The 20,465-nt window shown below is 44.7% G+C and overlaps 1 protein-coding gene across 7 annotated transcripts in view; it reads right to left on the bottom strand.

The window, feature by feature from the left end:
* The window catches only part of RBFOX2 (RNA binding fox-1 homolog 2), a 528,484-nt gene that overhangs the window by 28,402 nt on the left and 479,617 nt on the right, over nucleotides 1-20,465 (bottom strand). For all 7 annotated transcript variants that reach the window (XM_082266542.1, XM_082266544.1, XM_082266545.1 and 4 more), the window contains one exon: nucleotides 16,271-16,343. In XM_082266542.1, coding sequence (XP_082122668.1) covers nucleotides 16,271-16,343 — 73 coding nt within the window. The remainder of the gene's footprint in view (nucleotides 1-16,270; nucleotides 16,344-20,465) is intronic.

Here is a 20,465-nt window from a genome sequence, read left to right as displayed (position 1 = left end):
CCTTTTATCTGCTCCTTGTAAATGAGATAATGAGGGAATAACACACACCTGGCCATGGAACAGCTGAGCAGCCAATTGTTCCATTACTTTTGGTCCCTTAAAAAGTGTGAGGCACATATACAAACTGTTGTAATTCCTACACCTTTCACCTGATTTGGATGTAAATACCCTCAAAGCTGAAAGTCTGCAGTTAAAGCACATCTTGTTTGTTTCATTTCAAATACATTGTGGGGGTGTATAGAGCCAAAAATATTAGAATTGTGTCAATGTCCCAATATTTATGGACCTGACTGTATATATTTACTTATATATCAATTATACTGTTGATTAGCGCACCGTTTTTTCTATATATACATCCACATGCAGCCACACTCGGCTCCAATGGTGAGATTAGACATTTCCTGCATAAAGTATAATTTTCAACATCAGAGTCCATCCATTCAAAGAGCCTTTTTTAAATAAAATAGGTTAGGGAAAGGGTAAAATTTGGTAATTTTTTGTGGCAGTCCACACCTTACTGTCCTAGTGGCAACTGCACTCCAATTTCTTATACAGGCATTACAAGGACAGGAAGGTAGGACTGTAAATCTAAATATGTGATATACAGTATATACTGTATTTTGAACTATGCCACAATATAATCAATGTGACTTACACTTATATGATTAAAAAGTAAATCTGCCCAAAAAGAATATTTATGATATTAGGAGATGTTGCAGAGTTGAACCTCTTGACAGACTCTTATAGATGAGCTCTTCGTGTTTGCTTTCTTGGGTCTGCACACCCACTGTAGCCATTGTGAGTGGGTCCCCCACTTCTTTGCGGATCTTTGTTTACTGCAAATTATGAAGGATGCAGCAACATGCAAAGTTGAGCAAAACACCCAAAACAGAAAGTGTCAGAGGTATCTCACTAAAAAAACAAAAACCCAGATAGTCAGGTCACCAAGTTTCATCTACACTATATTACCAAAAGTATTGGGACACCTGCCTTCACATGAACTTTAATGGCATCCCAGTCTTAGTTTGTAGGTTACAATATGGAGTTGGCCCACCCTTTGCAGCTATAACCGCTTCAACTCTTCCAGGAAGGCTGTCCACAAGGTTTAGGAGTGTGTCTATGGGAATGTTTGACCATTCTTCCAGAAGCGTATTTGTGAGGTCAGGCGCTGATGTTGGACAAGAAGGCCTGGCGCGTATTCTGGGCTCCAATTCCTCCCAAAGGTGTTCTGACTGAGATTAGGTCTCTGTGCAGGCTAGTCAAGTTCCTCCACCCCAAATTTGCTCATCCATGTCTTTATGGACCTTGCTTTGTACAACAATGCGCTGTCATGTTGGAATAGGAAAGGGCCATCCACAAACTGTTCCCACAAAATTTGGAGCATGAAATTCTCCAAAATGTCTTGGTATGCTGAAGCCTTAAGGCTGGGCTAACACATATGCAAATTGGATGTGGGTTGTCCCGACCTCAACCCGATAGAACACCTTTTGGGATGGATTAGAGCACAGATTGCGAGCCAGACCTTCTCGTCCACATCAGTGCCTGACCTCACAAATACACTTCTGGAAGAATGGTCAAACATTCCCATAGACACACTCCAAAACATTGTGGACAGCCTTCCCAGAGGAGTTAAAGCTGTTAAAGCTGCAAAGGGTGGGCCAACTCAATATTAAACCCTACTGACTGAGCCTGGGATGCCATTAAAGTTCATGTGCGTGTAAAGGCAGGCATCCCAATACTTATGGTAATATAGTGTACATAAAAAAATATATTGTAGTATAGTTGGTTTAGGACATTAGGCGTTAGTCCACACAAAAGTAATAAAACTGTCAAATCACCAGTATAAGCCTAAATTACCGAATGTATTTTTCCGCTCCAGATGTTTGGCTGTTTTATGTAGTGTTGGACAGGAAGGCACTGAATAGAGTTTTAGTCATTTAAAGAAGTATGTAAATCCAACATTTGATATTCCTGATATGTGCCTGCTGTATCATGTACATGTATGAAAAAATATCTTGTTCTTTGTATTACATCTATGGTGTGAAATCCCTGGTGTTCCTAAAGCCTCGTAAACACGCGTCGAAATTCGGCCGGGAATTTTAGTCCGACGACCGATCCGCCGATTTTTGACTTGTTAGTATGATGCTTCCGACAACCGACTCCGACTTTTCGGCCGAAAAATTTCTGGTGTGCAGGCTATAAAATTTTTGTCCTCCGTCAAAACACGTCCGATTTTCGTGCAGTCAGTACAGATTTCGACAGGGAATAATCTTATGAGCAAGACTGGGCATGCTCAGAGAAGAAAGAACACAAAGAAAGCAAACCAACACATGACATCACTTCTGAAGTAGAATTCTGTCGGTCGACAAAATTCGTGTGCAGTCTAGGCACATTCCAGCCAACAAAACACCACTCTGGACAAAAGATGGACGACCGGTCGGCGGAAATTCGTTGCGTGTGTACGAGGCTTTACAGTCCCTCTGCTTCCCCACCCAACAGCCTTACTGGTGGTTTCATCAGTGTGCTGTTGCTTCTCCTCCCTCTGCTCTTATGCAGCTGAGAAATGAGGGAATGTGATCACAAATCAATTCCCCTTTTTTCTATGTCTATACACAAATGTTTTGCTTTCATTTATATTTAAATGGGTTGTTTTACAAGGTGATCATTTACAATCACATTAAGAGTATGCAGTATCTTGTGAGCTGCTATGTAAACCTAGTTGAAAAAACATTGGAACTGTATACGTGTTTAAAAGATGGCATTTTAAAATGATTAGACAGAGTCTGATGGTTTACGCATCTATAGCTGAAGTGAAGGTTGTGCAACATATTAAGATCATCTCTGTATTTCACCATAAACTTATGTGGGTCTAGGACCCATGGCATAGGTGTATGCAAACAGAATTTCGAATGGGCACAAAAGTGTGTTTGCATACTCCAATAATCTCCAATTTATACAAACCTACTGCAAACTTCTTTTTAAGCAATGGCTATTAGGATAACACATCCTAAAATGTTAAGGTTACCATTGGCTCATAGTACATTACAGGCTCTAGCTGAAGTCATGCGGCATTAGTCCAAAATGACACCCAAGAGTGGTCTGCGTTGCATTTCATGTGTCCTTTTTGATGCCTGTGCACTGCAACGCTACACCCACAATTTGCTGCAGTGTGAGTAGTCTTTACCTGAATGTCTTGTTCCAGCATGTTAAAAATGGGGTGCAATTTTGCAGGTGTGGCTACAAATGAGGGTGTGGTGTCAGTAGGTTGTCTCAGGTTTCATTTTTAAAATCTGGTAACCTCAAATATAGTAAACTGCTGCACACACCAAGGCCCTGTCCACATTAGATGATTTGGGGCAGAATCGCCACAATGTTATTGGGTGGCATTCTTAATAGAACCCCAACCGGGGTACGATTTTGCTGTGATTGTTTAAAAATTCTCAAAAAAGAACAGGAGTCTTTTGGGCTACATCTGCACATTGGGCAGCCCATTGAAGTGAATGGACTGCACTATGTGCAAGACACTGAAACGAGTGTATATGACGCTTTTAAAAAAGCAGATGGAAACGCTAATTCCCACTACCGTGTGAACTGAGTGGGGCTCTATATACACACTCCTGGGAATATGTAGAAAGCAGAATACTTGTGGAATACTTGAAAATAGGACCCTTTGCCCACTGTGAACATCTAATGAACCTAATCAACCTTTCAAAAGTAAAAATATCTACAAATGCTTATTTAAAACTTGGAATCTTGAAGCAAGAACTATCCGCTTTCCATGCAATAGGTGAAAAGTCACAGAAACAGTCTATTCTAAACCAATATACAACAGCCAGTCAACTTGGCAGAGGCTGACAATGTGGAAGGGAGGGGGTAGGAAACCATGCTGCGTTTTCTCATTTTGTGTGTAGGGCAATGAAAAAGGGCAAACAGTGAGCAGATAAGCAAAGGGGAAGGTAAAGAAAGGTTATAAAGCATTACAAATATACATGTGTGTTATACACTCCATCCTCCAGTTACTGCAGTAACCTAGGATTCAAGAAGAAGCACAGTGAACAAACAGCAACACACCACACTTTGAGGATAAGAAAAAAATTAGATGGGATTTCTATTAAAAAAAAAAAAAAAAAAAACCTTTTTTCACATTCCTCAAATCGATAATAAAACGAAAGTAAAATAGTAAGGCCTTGCTCCCATGGGCTTCAGCTTGTATATGAGCAGTGTACAGCAAGCTTTTACAAGATGCTTAAAGCCTGAAGGGCTCGTTCACACTAGTGGTTGCGGGACAATAAAACTCCACAGTTGAGCTGCACAGGCTATGGTTGGGTTTGTACACGTGAAGCAGCCATGATGCTCTGCTTCGCAACAGGAATTCTACCTTGTTGCTTTCAGCAGGTGCTACCCATTCAAGTAAATGGGGCCGCTCTGCAAGGCCTCGCAACTGTGTGCAATGTGTGTGGTTGTGGCGTGTTAGTGTGGGGTGCAAGGGGTAAATCAGGCAATGAGGAGACCATCTTCGCCTCCTCACTGTCAAATGCAGTAAAGAGCTCTGAAGAGGGATATGAATGAGGATCACTCTTCAGAGATCAAAGCATGGTTGACAAAAATGGGATATTTGACTTACCGTAAAATTAATTTCTCTGATGTTCATTGATGGCTCCTAAACTTCTTAACCAGTGGGTTATACTGCCCCCTACAGGAGTAGGACACTAGAAAGAAAAAAAAAAAAGTCTGGCTAAGCCTATGGGTAGTCCCAGGGGGTATATTCCCTCTCCCTGCTATAGGTACTCAGTTTTGTTACAAGCAGTGTCAGAAGAAATACAACTCCACAGAAGGGTGGGTGCTGTGTCCATCAATGAAAATCAGAGAAATGGATTTTACGGTAAGTCAAAATTCCCATTTTCTCTTTCGTTCACTGATGGACACAGCTCCTGATCTTCTTAACCATTGGGACTTCCCAAAGCAGTGCTAAACATGAGGGGTGGGAACATCGAAAAATAAATTCCCAAGGCTAACTGTAGCCGACTGGGAACCAGGAGCTCAACTAAAACAACTGGAGTTCACCTGAAAAAAACCAATAGACCCTCAAAGAGGACCAGATCCTCTAACAGCAGCCTGCAAACCCTTGCGGCCAAAGGAAGCATCCGCAGATGCCAACACGTCCACTTTTTAGAACTTTGTAAAAGTGTGGTCCGACGACCAGGTGGCCACCTTGCAAACCTGTGTCACTGACTCCCGATGATGGAAGGTCCAGGAGGCACTGAGCGCCCGAGTAGAGTGCGCCTTGACCGGGAAAGGAAGAACCTGACCCTTGATGGAATAGGCCTGAATCACAGTCTGTCTAATCCATGTGTAAATGGTCGCAGAGGAAGCGGACAACACTTTCTGTGGCCCATCCATATGCACAAATCGTGAGAGTCGGATTTCCTAAAAAAACTCTGTAGCTGCCAGGTACACCCTAATCACCCGGACCACATCCAAGGCATGCAAAGCAATTTCCTTTGGATGTTTTGGCCTGGGACACAGGGAAAGCAACACAATGTCTTCATTCAAATGAAAATCAGAGACAACCAGAACGACGGACAGGGACGAAGAAGCACCTCATCTATGAACCACCAAGTAAAGTGAACGACAGAATAACGTTGCAAATTCCAACACCCTGCATGCAGAGGTGATAGCCACCAAGGAGGCCACCTTCTGGGACAGTAAACAGGGGAATCTCCCGAAGATTCTCAAAAGGAGGCTTCTGGAAGACAGAGCACTAAATTGAGGTCCCAAGACAGCAACTAAGACCACACTGGAGGTGCCAAGGTCTTAACCCCCTGAAGAAAGGTACGCACCAGGGAGAATGTGGCCAAGGGCCGTTGAAAGACGACCGCTAAGGTGGATACCTGACCCTTGATAGTACTCATGGCCAGTTTCTGCTCAACTCCCCGTTGAAGGACAAGATCCGAGCCACCGAGAAAGAGTGAAGATGAATCCCAAGAGACTGACACCATACAATGTACGACTTCCACTAAATAGATTTCCTAGCTTTTAACAGTGTTGGAATCACCGACTCAGACAAACTTCTATCCATCAGCACCTGGCATTCAACAGCCAAGCCGACAAAGCCAGTGACTGTAAAGCAGGATGGAAGATTGGCCCTTGGGACAGCAAATCCACCCTGAGGGGAAGCTTCCAAGGAACGTCGGTGACCAGCCGCACCAGATCTGCGTACCAAGCCTGGCGAGGCCAGTACGGAGCCACTAAGATGACCTGAATCCCTTCTGCCTCGATCCTGTGTAGAAGTCTTGGCAGAAATTGGAGGAGGGAAGGTGTAAATCAGAGGATACTGACCCCACGGGGCCAGTGGCAGTCAGTGGCATTCACCAGAGGATCCCTTTACCGAGCCACAAACCTCTGCACCTTTCTTTTGAGCCAAGACGCCAACAGATCTCCACCTCGGGGATGACCCATCGGAGACAACTGATGAAACACCTCCGTATGAAGGGACCACTCCTGTTGGTCCAATGCCTGCCGATTGAGGTAATTCCCTGCCAGTTTTCCAACTTGGGAATGTGTACAGAGGAGAGGGCTGGAACGAACTGTTCTGCCCACCTTAGAAAGCCTGGTACCTCCAGAGCCACCAGGACACTTTTTGTGCCCCCTTGGGACATAAACCACGGCCGTGGCATTGTCCGATTGAATGCACATTGGACATCCCTGAAGACGATCCGTCCAATGGTCCAGGCGCAGGCTGATCGTTTGGAGTTCCACGACATTGATCGGTAGTCTGGACTCTTCGTCCAGACCCCATGACCAGACTTTTTGCAGAGGACGCCTCCCCAGCAGGACATGCTTGCATCCGTGGTGACCCCTGTCCAATACAAGGAGAGGAAGGATTTGCCCAGCCGAAGCACCGGGGAACAAAGGTACCATATCAGGGACTCCCTCGTTCTCCGGCTCAGCCAGATCTGATTGTCCAGAGACTGCGAAGTCTTATCCCATCTGGCCAGAATCTCCCTTTGCAGGGACCGCGTATGGAACTTTGCAAACAGAACCGCCTCGAAGGTAGACACCATCAGGCCCAGCACCCGCATGCAAGTCCGGAGGGACGACCATCTGCTGGACAGCAGGAGACGACTTGCAGCCTGCAATTTCTGGAGTTTGTGCAGAGGAAGGAGCACTCTGGTTAAGTCCAGAGTCAGACCCAGATAGTCCAGCTTTGTGGACGGAACCAGAGCACACTTCTGAAAATTCAGAATCCAGTTAACCTCCTTCAGAGTTCGTAGGGTGATTTCCAGGTTTTCTACCAGAGTAGGAGACTCTACTTGCAGAAGGTTGTCCGAATAGCCCGTTGGCGTAACAATGCTAGCACCGGAACTAACATTTTTGTGAAGACCCGAGGAGCAGAGGCAAGACCAAAGGGTAACTGACAATGTTCCTTTCCCATGGCAAAGCGGAGGAAGTGCTGGTGACCGGCACATATTGGAAAGTGAAGGTATGCATCTTGGATGTTGATTGAGGCAAGAAAATCCCCCTGATGCAGGGATGCCACCACCATGCGAATGTACTCCTGGACCTCGGCACCAGCACAAAGCAGTTCAACACCGTGAGGTCCAGGATTGGACGTACCTTGCCTTCCTTCTTGGTAACTGTAAAACGGTTTGAGTAAAAACCCTAAAGATGTTCCAAAGTTGGAACTGGGACAATCACCTCTTGAAGTAACAGGTCTTCTACTGCCCCACACAGACCCTGTAAGCGGCCTGGGGACAGGTGCATGTTTTAACGAAAGAACCTTGCCAGGAGCAAGACGGAAACTCGGTCTTGTAGCCGGACCGAATGTCTTCATGGACCCACTTGTCTTGAACCAGGGAAGTCCACGGGTTCAGAAACCAGTGAATCGTATGAGCTGAGAAGGGAGGACCCACGTCTATGACTAGGGTCCTTGCCTTTAGTAGCCTGCAGAAGAAGGGTACTCTTTCCCCCTGTGAGACCTTTAATGATGTCATCCAGGGTAGCTCCAAACAGGCGATTTCCTTGAAAGGAGAGATCAGTCAAGGCCTTTTTAGAAGTCTAGTCCGCAATCCAGCATTTGAGGCAAAAGACATGCCAAAGGACCACTGCCGAAACAGAAAGCCGAGCCACATACAAAGAGGCATCACAGATAAACTGCAGACCCTGGACCAGCTGGTCCGCCAGCTCAGCAAAATGCAGGGAGGAGCTGTTCTCCTTCCAGGTGACGGCATAAAAGCTTCGCCTGCTCATTAAGTTTGCGACACCAGGGCAATGGTGAATATCGGCCTCAGTGCCGAACCAGCCAGAGTGTACATATTGCCGGCCACAGCCTCCACCTTCCTGTCAGCAGGATCCTTAAATGCCGAGGACTCTTAAACCGGAATCATGGTTGCCTTGTTCTGGAAACTGGAGGGTCCACCACAGGTGGAACAGTCCACTTCTTAATAAGGGACTCCTCACAGGTATATCGCCTAGCAAATCGCTTAGGGCCCATAAGGGGAAGCTTTGGTCGTCCCCACTCTTTAGCGACAATTCTGTCAAAATAGGCGGGGAAAGGAAATACTTTTGCCGCTCTGGATGGCTTGTGAGTGCCAAAGGGAACCTGCGCCTCCGTCGCACTTGTGTCCTCCAGCTTTAAGGTCTCACGCACAGATCCAATCATTGCTTCCAACAGCATCTTTTCATGCGCGGTTGCAGATGTGGTGGAATCGTCCTCACTATCTGAGGATTCCCTGCACATGGTCGCAAACCCAACAGGGTGACCCACGGCCGCAGCAGTCGAATCAGATTCAGGATGTGAGGAGGCTGGGGAAAGTGGGGGGCGCTTTTTGCTAGCCCGTCGCCCAAAAGCTACTTCCACCTGGGACACAAAGGACTCCAGGACCGCCGTCAGTGCATCGATTGTTGGACACGGTGGGCCCCACAGCCTCAGGGAGGGGGATGTGCTCCAAAGACTTCATGAGTCACCAGGGGGAACCCACAAAGTGTAAAACATTGCAAAGGGACAACCTCCACTGCGCTGGCAGCACCACCTGGTCGCAAGGCACAAAGCAGCAAGCGATCCTCAGCAGAGAGAGAGGACGACACCAGACTCACCACCCAGCAGAAACAGGCACCTGCAGCCACCAGGATAATCTGCACCCCACGCGCAGTAACCAGGAAGTGAAAAGATCCAGGAGTAAGCACAAGGGGAAGAGAAGTGGCACCCGCCGCCAAAATCGGTGCCGACAGGGCCCCACTGTCATGGCCGCCACTATTTTTAATGGCAAACCATCGCAAAATGGCCGCCAGACTACACAAACATGGCCGCTGTGCATTGAATACACAGGCTTAAAGAAAATGGCGGTACCAGGAGGGATCCCTAGGCCTCAAGGACAGGCCCTGGCAGGATGGGGGGCCCTGGCAGGAACCCCCACCAGGTACAACCACCCCTACACACACACCGCTATTTGTCCAGTCACCGCCGGCGGCACCCCCCCGCCCCATTGCCAGCATAGCGCCCTGTCCCCACCCCAGATGGTGGACCAGACCACCCACACAGCCCCAACATAAGTGGAGGAGGGGTGGGATGGGGGACAGATGAAGGGGGTGCCTGATGGGAAGGAGGGAGCCCACATCCACCCCAAAGGGGGGGGGGGGGGACAGCTACTCACCATACTAGTAACCAGGCGGGCATCGCTCCAGACCGAGCCTCCTTTCCATCGAAATGGGGGGCTGTCGGCCAGGAGGAATGCAGCGACTCGGGCCGAAACCCGTTCGTATGCAACCTTGCAAGGCGTTTAACTCGCAGGCCAGCCCCCATCCGGTGGGGCTAAGTCGCGCCGGAACTAGCACAGAGCTGAGGTCTGCACATGCTCGCTGGCCAGACAGCATTTGATTGTGGATCTCACAGGAAAAGAAAAAAAACGGCAGAAAAATTTCTACCTAAAAAGAAAGAATTGCCAGGACCAGAGATCACAGCAAGGAACTAGGTACTTACTCCTGACTAGGCAGAAAAAAAAAAAAAGTACCTATAGCAGAGATTGAGTATACCCCCCTGGGACTGCCCATAGGAGTAGCCAAACTTTTTTTCTGCCTACTGTCCTACTCCTGTAGGGGGCAGTATAACCCAATAGTTAAGAAATTCAGGAGCTATGTCCGTCAATAAACGAAAGAAAAAAAGGTTTTAACCTCATTTTGGGAATATTCACACAGATCTTAACAGGAGTTCTGACTATCACTTATAACAACCTGTTCGTCTTCAAACAAGCTTTAAGTGGTGTTGAAGCTTACTGAAGCCTGCTAGCAGCTTGTTTAAGGTCCCATGGCTGCAGCCCTTGTCCCCCTCTAAAAAGTGATCTGCAGTAGATCACTCTTTAGAGGGCAGCTGAGATGTGATATATTGCCTGTTTTAACTCTGCAAAAAAGACTGTTGTGGCGCAGCTCTATTCACTTGAATGGGTTGAGTACAGAGGCGGTACAGACCCAAGAGGCTGCAGGTCTTTGGCTCAACCGCCTTTTATTACCTCCTGGCCACTCATGTTACCAAGCCCATAACCGTTATTGCTTTGGTTTCCTTGGAGCTAATTTAACAAAAAACAAAGCTTGCCAAAAGCTCTGCAAATGCTTTGTAAAAGCTTGCTGTACATACTTCTGTTAAGCTTTCAAGCTGAGTACTGTGTAAACAAGGCCTAAGAAATAAAACAGTTTCTGCTGCTGTGTATCATGTAAAGAATATCTTTCTAGGTGAACACGAAAGTCAAGACAGATTAGTCTGGCACCGAATAAATGCAAGCTGGCATTTCCAACTAAGATGACAAGGTTGATGCAAATTCTATTGATTTTTTTTTTTTTTTTTTTATACCCTGAATCCTTCCACAATGTAGATGCTTACAGCCACATTCATCCACTCCAATGTGACAGTCATACTTCTGCTGTAACCACAACCCAGACATTCATTACTTGTCCTAAACCTCAATCAGTTACAATAACTTTGGAAATGTATGCCAATAGTTTTACTCATGCTATTTCATTATTTTAGCGATGCATTAATTAACCTAAGGCCTCGTTCACATAGATTTACTATAGTGCATTTGCCTGCACAGGAATGCACAGGTGTTCCATGCATTCCTGTGCAGGCAGTCCCATTCTTGTTATTAGGAATGCAGCAGCTGCACGGACATAGCAGACCGTGTGCATTCGCTACTTGCACTCCCATGGCTTTCAAATTGGGAGCAGAGGCTGTGTCCTGGCAGCTGCTGTATTTCAATTGACATGAGTGGCACTAGTTGCACAGGGAAGCATGGAACACTGAACCCCAAACATGGTCCTCACATAAGCATACTCTATAGTAAATCCACAAAACAAAGCTTTAAAAAGGGTATTTTTGCAATAAATTCTTAAAAAAAAAAAAAAAAAATTTCACATCAGTTGTTGGCTTAATGACCATGAAGACTACTGAAGCAGCTCTAAACCCAACCTCTGGCTCTGACACTAAAGCTAAAGTGTCAGAATCAAAGTAATAAAAGATTTAGGGGAAACGTTTTCTTACATTAGCCTGCATAGTTCTAATCCCAGGCTGAAAAGTGAGTCTTGCAGAAAGCTTTTTGATAAACTACTTGGATTTTTTTTTTTTTTTTTAAAGAAAATAATTTCAATGATCTCAGTTTGGTGAATACGATTTTGTGATTAAAGCATATTTACAACTATGCAATACTACACTATTTAGTGGTGTTAAGAGTACACATACAAGGTATCCATTGTTCTACATTAATCTACTTGCATTATTTCAAGAATTCTGCACAGTACTGTAATAACTGCATCGCTGCACTGCACTAATGTATGTATATTCATATAGTGGCAATATTCACAGAATACATTCAGTATTCACAGAATACATCTATATCAGTCCCTGTTCCAAGAAGACATTAATATGCACACAAGCAGCAATTTGGCAAGAAGTCAAATTTATTATGTTTTTGGCTTATGGGAAGGCACCAGAACATAAGCAGTTCACGCAGATAAAGGGCAAAATATTAAGGGTCCATGCACACAAGGCTTTAAAAACGCTAGTTCCTTTGGCAAAAAAACCCTCACACTATATAGATCCTTTTTGTACAGTTTAGGTGCTTCTGGGAAAATTTAGGAGCATTCAGCTTTTTTTTTGCCAGAAAATTGATCTAAAAAATGCAAAACCAAGGGTTTTTTCCTGCCTTTAAACTCGGAGCCTAAAATATGCCTATAAATTGTCCTAATGTGCATGGACACAGAGGATAACATTGAGCTACAAGCAAAACACAAAACTCATGCAGAAGCAGCATTTCTTAAATCAGTGTGCATGAACTCCTAAGTGTCACCAATGTCCTAGATGAGATTTAAACCCAGGACCTGATCTGTCCCTCATCAGAAACAGTGGGGTTTATATGAGTAAAGGAAGACCTTTAATGTAATATAGTAGAAGGGCATACAAGTAAAAATGGAGGCAAAGTAAGCAAAGTTTATGTAAAAAAAGCAAAAAAACACATATTACAAAGTTGTCAACTACTGTATGTAACCACTATTTCCATAATAGTGCAAAAGTGCCTAAAATACAAGGAAGTAGCAGTTAAAGAATCTAAAGTTTAACTTTTTTTGGAAAGGAGTATAAATGGAAGATCAGCTTGATGTAAATATTATTGATGGGCAGTGGCGTCGGCAAGGGGGGGCTGACCGGGGCTATAGCCCTGAGTGTGCCCGCAAAAAGCCCCGGGTCCCCTGTGGATGATTTAAAGTTATTAGCCACTGTCTAATCTGCGTCTCCTCTCCTGCCTGGCATGCCACACTGGTTTCCTAGTATCGCCTGTCTAGCAACCAGTGATGTCACTCGTCACGTGACAACAGCAGCCAGCAGGAGAGGCTCCCATTGCACATATCGGAGGAGGATTTTAAATGCCTTCTTGGCGCGTAGAATCGTCTCAGCCTCCACCGACCTCCCTCTTCTTCCGGCTGCAGTTCAGAGGCGGCAGCGGAGCAGAGGGAAGAAGGCGAGTGTCCGAGCAAGGTCCCCCTTTGGGACTGTATAGGAGGGGCGGTGGGGCAGCTTCATATAGAAACGTGGAAGTGTTGGAAAGTGGGGGGGGGGGGGGGGATGCTAGACAGCACTGGGGAGCCCGGCCAGCAAAGCAAGTTGTATAGGAGGGGGATGGGGCAGCTTTATATAGAGGATTTGATCTTTCCATATTCCTCCTGCAGATGCTTGATTCTCCTCCTCTCCCTTCTGCAAGTATCCAGCGGCTGCAGGAAGAATAGGGAAAGCTCAAATCCTCTATATAAAGCTGCCCCATTCCCCTCCTATAAAACTTCTTTTGCTGGCCAGGCCCCCCAGTGCTGTCTAGCACCCCCCCCCACTTTCCAACACCCCCACCAAGTGCTCTTCAGCCCCCCCCCCCCAGTGCTTTTCAGCTTCTCTCTCTGTCCCCCTGGGTTTCCCTGCCCCCCCCAGTACTCCCTGCCCCCACCCCAGTGCTTTCCAACCCCCTGCAATGCTTTCCAAACCCCCTCTTAATTCTTTCCAGTCCCCCCCTAATGCTCTCTCCCCCCCCCCCCTCCTGCCCTTCAGCTTCTCCAGTGCTCTCTGCTTCCCCTGTACTCTCCAGCCCCCCTAGTGCTTTTCTTATCTTCTATCATAACTACAGTCTCTGACCATCTCTTGTATCATCTCTGCAGTCTCTGACCATCTCTTGTATCATCTCTGCAGTCTCTGACCATCTCTTGTATCATGTCTGCAGTCTCTGACTATCTCTTGTATCATGTCTGCAGTCTCTGACCATCTCTTGTATCACGTCTGCAGTCTCTGACCATCTCTTGTATCACGTCTGCAGTCTCTGACCATCTCTTGTATCACGTCTGCAGACTCTGACCATCTCTTGTATCACGTCTGCAGACTCTGACCATCTCTTGCTTCACGTACGCAGTCTCTGACCATCTCTTGCATCACGTACGCAGTCTCTGACCATCTCTTGCATCAAGTACGCAGTCTCTGACCATCTCTTGCATCAAGTACGCAGTCTCTGACCATCTCTTGCATCATGTCTGCAGTCTCTGACCATCTCTTACATCATGTCTGCAGTCTCTGACCATCTCTTGCATCATGTCTGCAGTCTCTGACCATCTCTTGCATCATGTCTGCAGTCTCTGACCATCTCTTGCATCATGTCTGCAGTCTCTGACCATCTCTTGCATCATGTCTGCAGTCTCTGACCATCTCTTGCATCATGTCTGCAGTCTCTGACCATCTCTTGCATCATGTCTGCAGTCTCTGACCATCTCTTGCATCATGTCTGCAGTCTCTGACCATCTCTTGCATCATGTCTGCAGTCTCTGACCATCTCTTGCATCATGTCTGCAGTCTCTGACCATCTCTTGCATCATGTCTGCAGTCTCTGACCATCTCTTGTATCATGTCTGCAGTCTCTGACCATCTCTTGTATCATGTCTGCAGTCTCTGACTATCTCTTGTATCATGTCTGCAGTCTCTGACCATCTCTTGTATCATGTCTGCAGTCTCTGACCATCTCTTGTATCATGTCTGCAGTCTCTGACTATCTCTTGTATCATGTCTGCAGCCTTTCAACCTAATTTACTGAAACTGTACAAAGACACCCTAAACCCTGTGACAACAATTAGAATTCACCTTTTGCTAGTGTGATGTCAGATAAGTAACACTTTTAACATTTTGCTTTGTGCACAGTTTCTTGAACAAGCTATTGATGTTCAACTTTCCCAGGAAGTCATAAAGGAAGTCATAAAGGAAGTCACCATTTACTAGTTACAGCTAATTTGGAAAGATGTGGTGTTGGTGCTTCATCTAGGCTACTGGGAAATTAGTTTCTCTTGTGTGTTGTGATGTTGTGGGACCTCTGCTATTTCGAAAATGGCTGAAGCAGTTCCATAGGAGCCTCCAGAAAGGCTTCTACATGAGGCACCCTGATTGCCATAATTGGTGCTCTCAATTGCTTATATGGGAAGAGTTACAAGTAAACGTGGAGATTAGAAAGTTGAGAGATTAACATGCGTGTGGTCACATTTTATAACATTTTATGATGGGGCATTGGGTGGAGCTTGGGCGGGACTTACTTTAAAATGTGGGCGGGGTAATCAAATTTAGGTTCGGGCTGAAGCCCCTGGTCTTTTTCTCACCTAGCAATGCCCCTGTTGATGGGTATTAAATACTTCCATTTACACTTTGTAAATCTTTATGCACATGGCGGTAGCCATAAACGCTCACTACATACTCCGGATCTGCTTCCTGCTTTTAAGTGCTATCCAATGGTTTTTCTATTCCTCACTTAACAAAATAAAAAGTTTATAGATTTGACAACACACTGAACATACTGGCCCCATAAGAATAACAAACAGTTGAGCAGGGAGGCTGCAGTGATTCCAATGAAATACAGCTACCTCTAGTGCTTGGATCTACAAATGTGTACATTTAACAAAATTCTAGAAGGCATGTAAATTGTGAAGGACATTTTAAAATGAATTTCAAGGTAAGTAGTGCAAAAAAAGTTACTAAAACTATGTGAAATACACTACCTTTAGAGTATCTTTTAAAGAAGTATGGTTCGGGTTTCAACTTCTACTCATCAACAGAAACAAAAAATGATTGTATTATGAATAACTAAAAAGTGCTACAACTGCACATGCCCTTTCCACATGAAAAAAACTTTAGTCTTCATACACTAAACTATAATTTACATGTAATCTGCTACTGCAATAGATATTTGCAGCCATGTGACTTAGACAGAGACTGACATCACTGCTGGCAATAACATTGCTTCGATGAGTAGCAATTGTTAATACTTTGGAAAATCAGCCTTTGGCGGTATTATGAACCTCCTGCCCAAAACAGAAATTTCATTATACCGTAAATCCAGATTTCTTCTTGTTTAAAAATGCAGGAATACTTCAAGCACTGAACTTAATTAAAATAGTGGCAGAGGGTGACACTATGTCTTATTATACAAAGCATGAGGTGTATTCCTTTTACATGGTTTCCACGGGTATGCCATTTCTATGTTTTTCATGTGTAAGCAAAATTTCTCTTAACCCTTTGTAATTATCACTTAGCCTTTACAGAATGTGTGATCTATTAGCCTAGCAGCATAGACCATAACCCACCAGCACAATTTCATGAACACAAATACATCAACTGATCAAACAGACAAAACCATGAAGACAATATAGAAGACAATTTAAATAATCGCTTTGTCTCAGTCTGATAAACATTGTTTGAGAAGAGCCTATTACTTACCACAGCTCCCACTCCGTAACTGGTAGCAGGGGCCAAGGCATGATATGGGTCAGCTGTATATACCCTTCCGTATCTGTTGAGAGAAATATGCAATGTTAGAGGGCACAGAAGGGATCCATAAGACTGCAGAAGTACACCACAAGAGTATCAAGATGGGTTTTCAGCTAATATTGGGTGCAACTAGCCAACACATCCAGATATGGATGATGAAAATGATTTGGGGTTATATTTAAAAAGAAATCTGTAAACATTGTGCTTCATTCAAATTATTATATATACGGCTTATACACACTTTGAAAAAGGTAGCATGTTTTATCTTCTGCCTGTACAGCCCTGGCCAAATGTTTTGAGAATGACACAAATATTAATTTTCAAGGTTGCTGCTTCAGTGTTTTTAGTTTTTTGTCAGATGTTACTATGGTTTACTGAAGTATAATTACAAGCATTTCATAAGTGTCAAAGGCTTTTAATGACAATTACATGAAGTTTATGCAAAGAGTCAATATTTGCAGTGTTGACCCTTCTTTTTCAAGGCCTCTACAATTCGCCCTGGCATGCTGTCAATCAAGTTTTGGGCCACATCCTGACTGATGGCAGTCCATTATGGGATAATCATTGCTTGGAGTTTGTCAGTTTGTGGGTTTTTTTAGTTCACCCGCCTCTTGAGGATTGACTAGAAGTTCTCAAATTTCGGAGGGAAGCTGTCCCGGCTGGGAGAACACAAGGGGATTACTGCTAGCAGTTGTAGCTTGAAAATCCTATGAAAAATCTAACATGCTGGTTGTACCCAAGTCGGTCGAAAAATAGATCGACTTGGGTACAATTAGCCTGCCCATACATGGTTTGAATCTCAGCCAGGCCTTGATGAACCAACTGGGATTCCAACAGTCTATGTCCGGTTTAACAGTGTAACGGAAGACAAGCGTTGATATAAAAAGGTGAGGTCAGGTGAGGACAGCCAAGGACTGAGCAGAGGAACAAAAAAGAAAGTAAATATGGTGGATTAAAGTGGAGCTCCACCCAAAAGGGGAAGCCCTGCTTGTTTGCTTCCCCCCCCCCCCCTCTGGTGCCACATTTGTGAACTTTTTTGGGGGAGGGATTTTGACATGTACCTGTCCCCACTTCCGGGTGACAGGCGAGGTCCCCTGGAAGTTTGATCCACCTCCATCGGGCCATTCACAAAACGCAGCGTGCTTTGCACATGCACATTAAAGAGCCAGCTGTTAAGTGGCAAGGCTTCACTGCCGGTTTCCCTTACAAGGAGTGGTGGCAGCAGCATCCAAGAGCAAAAAAAAACAGCAGGGGTGCTGATATCACGGGATCCCTGGACAGGTTAGTGTCCTAATATTAAAAGACAGCAACTACAGTATTCGCAGCTGCTGACTTGACATTTTTTGGTGGGGGGGGGGAGGAGGGTTGCTGGAGCGCCTCTCTAGATTAACATGACAGTTACGAGATAATTTCTAATGCTATGTGCTACAAACTAAGGTAAAAAATATACATACGCACTCATATATATATACATACATACATACATACATATATATATACATACAGTGCCTTGCAAAAGTATTCGGCCCCCTTGAACTTTTGGACCTTTTGCCACATTTCAGGCTTCAGAGATATAAAACTATTTTTTTGTGAAGAATCAACAAGTGGGACACAATCATGAAGTGGAACGAAATTTATTGGATATTTCAAACTTTAACAAATAAAAATATTCGGGCCTCTTAAGTTAATACTTTGTAGCGCCACCTTTTTACATAGTTACATAGTAGGTGAGGTTGAAGACAATAGTCCATCCAGTTCAACCTGTGTAGGTATGTGTGGCTGTAATCATCTCACATAGCCCTGAATGTTCTGATCCTTGAGATGTACGTCTAAGAGTCTTTTGAAAGCCACCATACTTCCCACAGAAACCACCTCTTGTGGTAGAGAATTCCACAATCTTGTAGCCCTAACAGTAAAGAACCCCCCACGTTGCCTGAGGTTAAAACGTTTCTCCTCTAATTGCAATGTATGTCCTCGAGTCCTCATGCATTCCCTTCGACTGAATAGCTTTTTTTCTAATCTTAGATCCCCATTGAGATATTTATAAATTGCTATCATGTCCCCCCTCAGGCGTCTCTTCTCCAGGGAGAATAAATCAAGTGATTGCAGACGCTCTTCATAATTAAGGTCCTCCAATCCCCTAATCAGTTTAGTTGCCCTTCTCTGGACTCTCTCCAGCTCCAACACATCCCTCCTGAGGACTGGTGACCAGAACTGGACAGAATACTCCAGATGCGGTCGGACCAGAGTTTTATAGAGTGGAAGGATTATAGTCTTATCTCAGGAATACATCCCTTTATTTATGCATGCTAAATATTCTGCTGGCTTTGGCAGCTGCCGCTTGACATTGCATGCTATTGCCTAATCTATCATCAACCAAGACTCCCAGATCTTTCTCCATTTTTGATTCCCCCCCTAAAGTGTATTGTGCTTTTAAGTTTTTGGTCCCCAAGTGCAAATCCTTACACTTCTCCACATTAAACCTCATTTGCCATGTCGTTGCCCACTCCGTTATTTTGTCCAGGTCATTCTGTAGGATATCTGCTTCATGCTGTGCAGTTATTGCCCTGCCCAATTTTGTGTCATCTGCAAAAACTGATATTGAACTACTGATCCCGTCCTCAATGCTGTTTATGAATAAATTGAACAAGGTTGGTCCCAGGACTGAGCCTTGGGGGACCCCGCATACCACCTCAGACCAGTCTAAGTATGCGCTGTTTATTACCACCCTTTGGACACGTCCTTTTAGCCAGTTCCGTATCCAAGAGCAAACCCTGCTGTCGATACCTGCAGACCTTTATTTTATAAATTAAGCGCTTGTGGGGAACTGTATCAAACGCCTTAGCGAAATCCAAATACACCACATCCACTGGTCTGACCCCATCTAGCTCACAGCTCACCTCCTCGTAGAATGTTAAGAGATTGGTTTGACAAGAATGCCCATTTGTTAACCGTGCTGATTACTGCGGATGATGTTGTTGCCTTTAGCAAACTCTACGATATAGTCTCTAATCACATTTTGCTGTGATTAAGCTGTAAGTCACTTGGGGTATGTCTATCAGTTTTGCACATCAAGAGACTGAAATTTTTTGCCCATTCCTCCTTGCAAAACAGCTCGAGCTCAGTGAGGTTGGATGGAGAGCATTTGTGAACAGCAGTTTTCAGTTCTTTCCACAGATTCTCAATTGGATTCAGGTCTGGACTTTGACTTGGCCATTCTAACACCTGGATGTGTTTGTGAACCATTCCATTGTAGATTTTGCTTTATGTTTTGGATCATTGTCTTGTTGGAAGACAAATCTCTGTCTCAATCTCAGGTCTTTTGCAGACTCCATCAGGTTTTCTTCCAGAATGGTCCTGTATTTGGCTCCATCCATCTTTCCATCAATTTTAACCATCTTCCCTGTCCCTGCTGAAGAAAAGCAGGCCCAAACCATGATGCTGCCACCACCATGTTTGACAGTGGGGATGGTGTGTTCAGGGTGATGAGCTGTGTTGCTTTTACGCCAAACATAACGTTTTGCATTGTTGCCAAAAAGTTTGATTTTGGTTTCATCTGACCAGAGCACCTTCTTCCACATGTTTGCTGTGTCTCCCAGGTGGCTTGTGGCAAACTTTAAACGACACTTTTTATGGATAGCTTTAAGAAATGGCTTTCTTCTTGCCACTCTTCCATAAAGGCCAGATTTGTGCAGTATACGACTGATTGTTGTTCTATGGACAGAGTCTCCCACCTCAGCTGTAGGATCTCTGCAGTTCATCCAGAGTGATCATGGGCCTCTTGGCTGCATCTCTGATCAGTCTTCTCCTTGTATGAGTTGAAAGTTTAGAGGGATGGCCAGGTCTTCGTAGATTTGCAGTGGTCTGATACTCCTTCCATTTTAATATTATCGCTTGCACTGTGCTCCTTGGGATCTTTAAAGCTTGGGAAATCTTTTTGTATCCAAACCCAGCTTTAAACTTCTCCACAACAGTATTTCGGACCTGCCTGGTGTGTTCCTTGTTCTTCATGATGCTCTCTGCGCTTTAAACGGACCTCTGAGGCTATCACAGTGCAGGTGCATTTGTACGGAGACTTGATTACACACAGGTGGATTCTATTTATCATCATTAGTCATTTAGGTCAACATTGGATCATTCAGAG

Source organism: Pelophylax lessonae (assembly GCF_965119305.1).
Source record: "Pelophylax lessonae genome assembly, chromosome: 8".
Classification (NCBI taxonomy): Eukaryota; Metazoa; Chordata; class Amphibia; order Anura; family Ranidae; genus Pelophylax; species Pelophylax lessonae.
This window is presented reverse-complemented; position numbering and strand designations above follow the sequence as displayed.